This window comes from Triticum urartu, chromosome 7A, assembly GCF_056163025.1.
Source record: "Triticum urartu cultivar PI428250 chromosome 7A, HENAU_Tu73, whole genome shotgun sequence".
NCBI classification, from domain to species: domain Eukaryota; kingdom Viridiplantae; phylum Streptophyta; class Magnoliopsida; order Poales; family Poaceae; genus Triticum; species Triticum urartu.
Genome location: NC_141879.1, coordinates 730,780,104 through 730,790,287, shown reverse-complemented (window position 1 = coordinate 730,790,287; position 10,184 = coordinate 730,780,104). Strand labels below are relative to the sequence as shown.

The 10,184-nt window shown below is 47.6% G+C and overlaps 1 protein-coding gene across 1 annotated transcript; it reads right to left on the bottom strand.

The window, feature by feature from the left end:
• Positions 1-1,376: 1,376 nt before the first annotated feature.
• On the bottom strand, positions 1,377-2,911 carry LOC147962367 (uncharacterized). Its single transcript, XM_087534172.1, has 2 exons — positions 2,320-2,911; positions 1,377-1,480 (listed from the first exon to the last, which is right to left on the bottom strand). The coding sequence occupies exons 1-2, from the start codon at positions 2,870-2,872 to the stop codon at positions 1,377-1,379; spliced, it is 657 nt and encodes a 218-aa protein (XP_087390298.1). The 5' UTR covers positions 2,873-2,911.
• Positions 2,912-10,184: the final 7,273 nt, after the last annotated feature.

The window sequence follows — 10,184 nt, the reverse complement described above, 5'->3', positions numbered from 1 at the left end:
ATGGAATATGTGGCACCAGTCTGGCACTTACCTTGAGGCAACGGCCTCGGATTTTGACACATCGTTTGTGGTCTACAGGAGGTCATCTCATGTACGAGGGCTATTAGGCGTCTGTGAATGCGACGTTAGGGTTCGACTGCGAGCTGGGGATGTCGGAGCGGTGGCCCTGGATTTGTGGGCGTTTTTGTGTCGCGTGGTCGACGAGGCTTCGTCGCCTGTGCAGGTTTTGGCCTAGTTTTTCTTATATGTTGAGCTGCTATGTATGGTTTTCCATCTGGTTACCCTTATAATCTGGATCAAATTGCTTTTTGAAATGCAACCAAATTCGGTTGGGGATCCCCCTCCCCCTCCCCCTCTGGTTGACTGTTTAAAAAAAAATGACTATTCAGAGATCAAAGAGAAATGAGTATCTCCATTTCGAAACATGGGTCAACACATTTAGGTAGTACTCCCTCCGTTCCAAAATAGATGACCCATCTATTTTAGAACGGAGGGAGTACTATACAAGTATGGATGGGATAAATCCCATCTGAACATGCAAATACGCATGGGAAAAGACCCACCCCCAAGTGCAACCGTGCATGGGAAAATATTTTTCTATCTATTACTCTATGTATATTCAATAAATATTGTATGATGACATGCAACCAAATATAATAAGTCATATGTATTTTTTTTAAATTCACATGTTATTAATTTAAAATTTTATATTTCACACAATGAAATCTTATTGAAAGATATTGCAATCGATTCCCGCTGGAACATGCGGGATATCATTAGTTTTTAAACAGCGACTCTTAATGAACTTTCCTTGATCCGCACAAAATGGGTATCGTATGGGTGCCAATCCACCCATCTACAAGGGTCAATAGAAACAGAAACATGCATGGACTCAATGTGATCGTGGACAGTGGTTTGGTTATAGAATGAACTTTCAGGATTTCGAGCGGTTGCTTCCCCAGGGTAAATGGGCCTACCCTACAAATAATACCGGCCTGTTTTTACTTTTTGAATACAAACACTTACCGTATAGTTAGGTGAGTGCTAGGCACCGGCGCACCGGCCCAAGTTTGGGCCGGTCGAGCCCTAGCCATCCGATAAACGTGATTAGCGCCGTCTAATTTGCTCCTTCTCGTGCGTCTCTCTCCTTGCATTCGCTGAAAAGTCAACCACTGGCTACACGCACTTCCCTTCGCCGCACAAGTGGTCGTTGCCGTGGTCGCGAAGTCTGGCGCTGTCGTGAACGCCATCCCCTTCTCAGATCGATGGCTTGGCCCGCTACTGGTATTGTCTTCCTTGTCGCCACGCGCAGAAACATCCATCAGTCGCTGGTGGTAGCTGCCGCAGTTGCTGGTTGCAGCAAAAAAAAGGCCCCGTCATTGCCGGAGGTAGCTGTCGTTCTCGCCGTTTGGAGCAAAAGCATGGCCGCCGTCGCCGTCCGTGGCCACTGCCGCAGTCGCCGGTTCCAGCACGGGGCTGTCTGGTTGCAGCAAAAACCATTAGTGGTTCCAGCAAAAAAGGGCACGTATGTAGCAAAAAAAAAACATGGTTCCGCTTCCGCCTCTACATAACAGAAAAATTGCACCGAGTCAAAGCAAATCCAAAGAATATCATGGTTCCAGCAAAACAAATGTATGGTTCCAGCAAAAAAATCGCCCAGTTCCAGCAAGAACAAATGCTTGCCGTCTACGGATCGTAGCAAATATTCTAGCCGGTCCCAGCATAATACGCAACTGTGTCGATGCATGCTGGAACTGATCACAGGGGTGCTACAACCGTGGTTATAAAAAGCTAGAACCGACCGCCAGGAAAGTTGCAACTGGCCAGAGCAGTAGTGGAAGCCGTGATGCCGTCACCGTCGATGTTACAAATAGTATGTACAAAAGCTGGAACCGGCAACGTAATTTGTTTCAACGGCGAGAGACTGCCAGACTGCGATTGCTGGAACCGTCAGCGAAAAAATGTCGTGACCATGCTGCAAGGAAGCTGCAACTGGCGAAAACAATGGCGACGACGGTGCTTCAACCTAGAGCGCAAAAAAAAATTGCTACAAAGAGACGCCATGGCCATCGTCGAGGAAGAAAAGCCGGTTCCAACAATTTCATGTAAACGGGTTGAAGCTTTTTAAATGTAGGGTTGAAGCTTTCATGTAAACGGTTGCAGCTTTTTTCATTTGGGCAAGACATCGATAGCTGAAGCTTTTTTCCACCGTCGACGTTCGCTGCACGGGTTGCACGAATGATGGGCACCAAACATCACCATTAAGATAGATGTAGCAAAAATTCTCTGGTGGTAGCAAAAGACAACGACATTTGCAACAAAAAACATCATTGTTGTTGTCCCGGGTGCATCTTTGCCATGAATCGATGTAGCAAATTTCTTCGTCAGTTGTAGCAAAATCCGACGATAGTTGCAGCAAAAAATCGTTGTCCCAGTCATCTGCACGAACGTTGGCTGCCGACAGCAGGCCCGGCGTGCCCGCCAGCCCCGCCTCGGCGACCAAGCCCTGGAAACGGCCAAGGGGTGATGAGCGCCACCGGTCTGGGCTGTCCCGCAGCTCGTTGTCCAGCACGGTGATCTGCCCAAACGTCGCGCCGCCGCCCAGCGGGGACTGCACCGACGTCACCTCCGTCGCGTTCGGACCCGTGAGGGTCTGGTGCATGTACGCGCGAATGCGCTTTAGGTTGGTGCCGTGGAGGTGGGCACCGCGCGGCACGGCCGCCGACGAGGCCAGCAGGACGAGGACTAAAGTCAGTAGCTGGAGGAAGGAGCCATGACGATCAAGCGATGGATTGAGTTTATCTTGGCTGGATAGGTTCATACTGCTATATTTATAGGCTTCATTGCGTTTGCCTAGAGTGCATGACAACATTAATCATGGTCAACTGACTTGATATTTCTACCTAAGATAACCATGGTTCAGAGAACCGATTCTGATTGATATTTCTTATATGTAACTTAATATAATATGTTTTTTGACACTGTCAGGGACTTTAACATCGTCTTATAAAAAGTTACAGAGGAAGTACATCAGATCACCGTGGGTCAATTGATTTCATATTTTATGCTTAGAAAGGAATTTTGTGCTTTTGTACTACACCAGCTAACTACATGTTGAATGATCAACTACACCAGCCAACCTATATAATTGGCAAAGTTCGTTTGTAGCTCGTCCTACCCGGGGACATGGTGCACATATAATTACATGGTGCACATTATCCATGTGCCCCACATCAGCAGTATAATTGTGTCCTTTTCAAATGTCGGTACTACCCAACTACCGCTGGATGGGCTGCAAGATAAGAACAGCGACACGATGGAAAGGGGACATTTACCAAACTATCAGCTTCAAGGTGTGTGCATCACGCCATCGCTTGATGCAGACGCTCGAGAAAACCCTCTGTTATATTAAAAAAATGTAACAGCTTCAGATTGGAAGAGAGAGCGATTTGTATAAAACGTAGCGTCAATCTCTGTTGGGATTTGGTTTATAGCAGTGCATAGCAGAGCAGCCCAAAATTTGAAATATCAGCTTAGAACAAAATTTCGAAATATGAGCCATCCTCCATCAACCATGGAAAATCGAAAAAACTTCATGCACCTATGGCCGAATGGACCAATGGGGAGGGAGAAAGGCTCATGGGCGTGCACTTGTTCTTGCTCAGCTAACTACGGGAAAACAGGTGGAGCACCGCCTGCTACAGGGCCGGTCAAGGGCCCTGACCTTGTGCATATTTACATACTGTACACTGCTAAAAAATGGACTTTGCCGAATGTGTGCCCCTTTGTCGAGGGTCAAATCACCGGATCTCGGCAACAACCACGTAAGACGAGCACAGTTCTTGGCAACATGCCCGACTCGGCACAGGTGTGCCGTCGCTGAAAACCAAATAAAGAGGGCTTGACAACTAAAATAAGCTCGACTTATATGACCTATGCCGAGTTCGAGACGCCCGGCACTCAGCAAAGTGTCTGTCACGTGGGTATAATGGCAGTTATTGTTTGCTCCTTCATGGGCCGCTTTACCCGAATTCCCACATTATGGGGCTCGGCATACTTTTTGTCGGCTGTTTACTTTTTTCGTCATCTCGTGGACAGCTTCCTAGTGCGCGACGAAAGATAGTTGGCCAAAACTTGGCCCTTCAACTCTCAACATCCTATATATAGGTAGAAACCCATGCTCGGCTGTCCTCCCCACCACCATTGTGCCGTCCACCACTCCCTACCACGCCGCTGAGGTTTAGTGATTACTTGTGATTTGTTATGATGCTTGTGTGGACCATAAGTGATGCTTTTGTGAGCAGGAAGTTACATGAGCTTGTTCGAATGTATATATGTGATTTGGCCATAATGTGGTACTATTTGTGATATGGGCTGTATATATGTGTTATGTTGCAGGGCTAATGAAAAACTATTCTAAAAAGAACAGTTGACTGATGGTTTGACGAGTGCAGAACTCGGCAAAAAGGGCAAGGCCGAGGGCCAAACTCGGAAAAATGCCATGTGTCACACTCTGGTCACTCGGCAGATGCTTTGCCGAGTATTTATAAATAAATTGTGGCAAAACGGAGAGCTTGGGTCACTATTGTCGACAATATACCGAGTACCAGATCTCGGCAAAATTAGGTAGATAGCAAAAACTTTTTGCCAGGAGCCATTAGTCGGACATTGGCAAGCTTGGGGCATCTTGCGGGCCCAAGATTCAAAAATATTACCTGTGGTGGTAGTTTTCCCTGTCTAAGTGTCGAACTTTTGTGAGTGGCATCGCATGTGTAAGAACATGATTTCTGAAATTCTAGAAACTTTCTAATGCAAATAGATATTTGCCTAATTTTGCCAAGGACTAAAAATATTCAAACAAGAAAAAAAAACAAGATGGTGTTTTCTGCAAATTTGAAGCAAACATGATTTTAGTTTGTTCCAATTTAAAAACATTGCGTACCAACAGAATCATTTCAAGGTTCTGATCCAAAAAATATAAAATTTGTCAAAATTGATGCAAGTATGAATTACTTGTACTTTTGACAAAGTATAAGGATCTATTTGCATCATGTCCCATTTTTTATATTTTCAAAAACAGAAACAAAGTGGATATTCATAATCTATGAATTTTTTTACCTCAAATTGATATATAATTTGTAGATTTTTAAGTATAGATAAGTCATATTTAAATTAATAAAATTCAAATAAAAACAGAAATGGATTTACAATTTAAAATAATAGAGATATACTACCGTCGGCCGCCATCAGGCCGTCGGCATATATTTAATGATGTCAGCCTTCTGTCTGCCAACGGGCCGCCAGGGCCACGTGTTGGGACGTATGCCGACGGCTGCATCTATGACGACGGCATCCTCAGCTTATATAGACCCTACAGCCATTTGTTAGACTTCGTATTGTAGCTCTACTGTGTAAACCATACCTTATTGGTATTGGACTTGTATGTCATCATTATATATATGTGATAGGCCACCCCTTTGAGGGTTGAGCCAGTTCCCCAAAAGCTATGTTTTACATGGTATCGAGTCTAACCTAGGTCCTCCACCTCCACCCCACCCGCCGCCGTCGCCGCACCAAAACCCTAAACCCTAGGGCTGCTGCCGCGGGCGCCATGACCGCTTCCGGTTCGGGCGCCGCCAGCTTCGGGTCTATCCCCGCGTGGCTTGCCGCCCTCCTTAAACTCCCACCTCGCCCTGGCTCCGTCAGTGCCTCAGTTCTTCGGCACCACGGCCGTCGGCTCCCTATTTTCAGTGCCGATCCCACCGTCACCGCTCGCGACGGCCTCAGCACCAGTCGCGCCGCCGCCGCCCGTGATGGCCTCCTCTGGATCCTCCTCGACACTCGCCATCATCCCGGCGACCTCAGGGGAGACGCTGCCCGTGGAGCCACCCGCGGCCTCGCTCACGGCACCACCCACGGTCGTGATCCCGATCGTCCCCGCACCGCCACCCACGGCATCGGTCACGGCCGTGGATCCTGTCGCGGCTCCGTCGCTAATCGTCCCTGCTGCTGGCGCAATCACGCCCACCGGGCCGTTCCACTTCGACAACTTGATCGCCATCCGATTCATACCGGACAACTGCTTGTTCTGGCGCGCCAAGGTCCTACCGCTGCTACACAGCTGATCTCTCCTCGGGTTTGTTGATGGTTCGTTATCGTGTCCTCCGTGGGTCATCGCTACAGTCCACGGCCCAGCCATCAACCCGGAACACCGTATGTGGGTGCAGCAGGACCAGGCAATCCTCTCTGCCATCCAGGGTTCCCTCGGCGACGGGGTCTCTGGCCTTTGTCTCTTCGCCGCCACCTCCATGGATTCCTGGACGACCCTGGAGCACGCCTTTGCCTAGGTCTCTACCTCCTGCTCGATGGCCCTTCACAGTGAACTCGCCGACATCAAGAAGCTGGACTCCTCCGCTACGACCTACTTCAACAAGATGAAGGTGCTGGCGGACATGCTCACCTCTATTGGTCAGCCGCTTAGCGACGAGGAGTTCGCCACGCCGGCTTCATCATCAAAGGCCTCAACGCTGATTACGACATTACAAGAAATATGTTAATACGTGACAGTTTTGATCCGTCATGGATTAGTGGAAAACTGTCATGGGTGCCTGTCCATGACAGATTTGAAATCCGTCATGTATATCGCGTCATAATTTGACAGCATACCTTACATGACGACTCTTGTCCGTCATGCATCTGCCCCAGGCCCGCCCAGGCCCAATCCATTGTGACGGAACAATCCGTCATGGACTAACATACGTAAGATTTTTTATTCACCAATTCGAATGACGTGTCTACCTATCGTGGATAGTATTTTCTGTCACAAAATTCGTCGTGGCTGAGCACATTATCCCATTTCTTTCAGCCCATTTTTTAGTATAATGCATTACACGAAGCCTAATGGCAATTTTGGTCCAAGAGAAAATATTTGATAAGTACAACATTACACAGTTCACCTCTATGTATCTACATCATAGCAGTTTGTAAATTCCTCTACAAAATGATAACTTGCAATTTTTATTGATAAAATATATCACACATCATAAGTACACTTCATTTTACATCAACAGATCATACAAACTATCGAGGCTGTTATTTAGGTTCTTGCTGTCGGCCCTCCTGATGTTTGATTGTGATGAGCAGCACCAAGTAGCACATTGCCCAATCTCACCTGCATATTCACAAGAACCATAGATGATTGTATATATATGAACAAATAGTAGAAATAATATTATTACAACAAATATAAAAATGATTTCCATGTCCAAAATTCTTAAATCTTATAGTGCCTACAAATGAGAATAGCAATGTATCTACTATAAAATAAGAGTAAACATGAGGTTTCTTAAAAAATTATCAAAAGCAAAGTGTGTCAAATGACAAAGTAATACACACGTCACGGAACTAAGTACTACATCGTTGAGGTTTTCATTCAGGTTCTTGTCGGACCTCTTGAAGGCAGCTATCATTTTGTTGTCATACCTAGAATATTTCACTAACAAACATATGCATGACGTGAAGCCTCTGATCATCGAACCGGGCACCGTAAACTTCAAATGTTCGTATGTCAACAAGTTTACAAATGAAACTCAAATATTTAACCTACAAGTTCATCTTGAAGTGCTGACAACAATAGCATAACATATTTAAGTGGTATAGACTGATCAAGCAACTTTGAGAAATTGCCAAAGGAGTGCCATGTAACAAATAATCTATTTACATGGTTACAAGAAATAGACTAGCAGCAATCTGTGAGCACACATGTCTCTGTTACATGTGCAACCCTGGCATATACATACTGTCGGTGTCAAAACCGGTGGATCTCGGGTAGGGGGTCCCAAACTGTGCGTCAAGGCCGGATGGTAACAGGAGACAAGGGACATGATGTTTTTACCCAGGTTCGGGCCCTCTCGATGGAGGTAATACCCTACTCCTGCTTGATTAATATTGATGATATGGGTAGTACAAGAGTAGATCTACCACGAGATCAAGGAGGCTAAACCCTAGAAGCTAGCCTATGGTATGATTGTTGTATATGGAGTTGATGTCCTACGGACTACAACCCTCCGGTTTATATAGACACCGGATAGGGTTAGGGTTACACAGAGTCGGTTACAATGGTAGGAGATCTTGAATATCCGCATCGCCAAGCTTGCCTTCCACGCCAAGGAAAGTCCCATCCGGACACGGGACGAAGTCTTCAATCTTGTATCTTCATAGTCCTGGAGTCCGGCTGAAGGTATAGTCCGGCTACCCGAACACCCCCTAATCCAGGACTCCCTCAGTAGCCCCTGAACCAGGCTTCAATGACGACGAGTCCGGCGCGCAGATTGTCTTCGGCATTGCAAGGCGGGTTCCTCCTCCAAGTCCTTCATAGAAGATTGTAAACACCAAGAGTAGTGTCCGGCTCTGCAAAATAAGTTTCCACATATTGCCATAGAGAGAATAATATTAACACAAATCAAATCTGCTGACGTATTCCGCAGTGCGTCATCACACTACGGCCAAGTCCTTTACTCGAATCGTTTTTACTTTTCCACCTCAGCACGTTTTGCGAGGTGGTTTCCTTGGCACGTCTTGTCAAAGCAGAGATCGTGTACCCCCTTTTACGGGATTCTCATCAATACGGACGTGGGTGACCCAACCGCGCCCGTTAGCACGTTTCCTCGATTAAAGATGAGTCCCGAACGGTTACGGGGAGGGCTCTTGGTATTCAACCTCTTATAAAGAGACCAAGGCCTTACTCCTTTTTTCAATCTCAAGCGAGTTCGCCCGTCGCCTCGAGTTCCAACACCCTAGGCTCCAGATTCCAGGCGCTTCGGACCTTCGACAATGTCCGGTTCTGACCTTCAAGGCCGATGGACGCCCTCCTCCGTCACGGAGGAGGACGTACTAAAGTTGAGGGAGGCTAAGTTCCTGACCGGCGAAATTTCGCATAGGTTGCCTGCTCAAGGGCAGGTCATTCCCAGTCCCCAGCCCGGTGAGAGCGTGGTGTTCATGTCTCACTTCCTTCGGGGGTTGGGCTTCCCAATGGATCCCTTTGTGAGGGGACTGCTGTTTTATTACGGGCTAGAATTCGATGACTTAGCTCCAGAGTCCATCCTCCATATCTCCTCGTTTATTGTCGTGTGTGAAGCATTCCTCTGTGTTACCCCTCACTTCGGATTATGGCTCAAGACCTTCAAAGTGGAGCCGAAGATGATCAAGGGACGACACGCAGAGTGCGGAGGCGCTGTTATAAGCAAAAATGCTGATGCTCCATGGCCCGAGGGCTCTTTTCAAGAGGAGCTAGGCTTGTGGCAATGAGAGTGGTTTTATATCACCGCTCCCCGGAGCACCAAGTGGGTGGCGCCTCCTGCCTTTCGCTCAGGTCCCCCACCACGGCTAGCGTCATGTGTCAACAGAGGGTTAGATCGGGGTTTGCCCAAAGACATGCCCTTGTTACAGGGCCGCATTAAGGATCTCTTGGAAGGAGACCTCAGCCTGGTCAAGGTGACGCAGGTCATGCTGATTCGCCGAATATTGCCTGGCAAACGTCGCTCCCTTCGCCTGCGGGAGTTTAATCCAGAGGGACCGCGAGCTCTCCAGAATTTCATGGGCGCAACGCCCGCGGAGATGTATAAACTGTTCTTCGGATCACAAGAGATGTGTCCGGATTTAACCGAGGACGCAGGCCTGAGCTGCAATCGCCCGGATACTCAAGTAAGCAACCTTGTGCCCGGACCTTCTATCCGTATAATTGTCATAAACTTGCCCCTAAAAGAGCCGTCCTTTTAAACATGAGTGGATAGCGAAGGCAAAGCTGATCAGGTGTCCGGCTCCCCTTCCCGAAACCAGGCCGGATCCCGTGCTGGTCAGGATGCTGGAGATAATGCCTTTGGAGGGAAGCAAGGGGGAGGACAAGGAAACTATGGCCTCCTCGAAGGAGGCTGCTCCGAAGGGAGGAACCGACAATTCTTCTCCTAAGGGGAAGAAGAGAGCCGCCTCTGACAACCCGGAAACCATGGCCTCAAAGCGGGGAAAAAAATCCTCGTCAGAGGGTCCGACGCCGGGGAGTTCCTCGGACGGACTACGCCCTCAAGGGGATCAGCCCTCCAGCGAGCCGTAAGTAGAGAAAGATTTTCCTTTTGAGGGATGAGGGAAATCCTTGATTTATATCTGAGAAGATTAACCGAAATTTTACC

Bases quoted from the DNA above. Each gene is read 5' to 3' on its own strand.
- LOC147962367 (XM_087534172.1), bottom strand. From the start codon at position 2,872: ATGTTGTCATGCACTCTAGGCAAACGCAATGAAGCCTATAAATATAGC. The intron at 1,481-2,319 runs GTTGCAAATGTC...TGCTGCAACCAG, and splicing joins CAACAACAATGATGTTTTTT to ACAGCCCCGTGCTGGAACCG.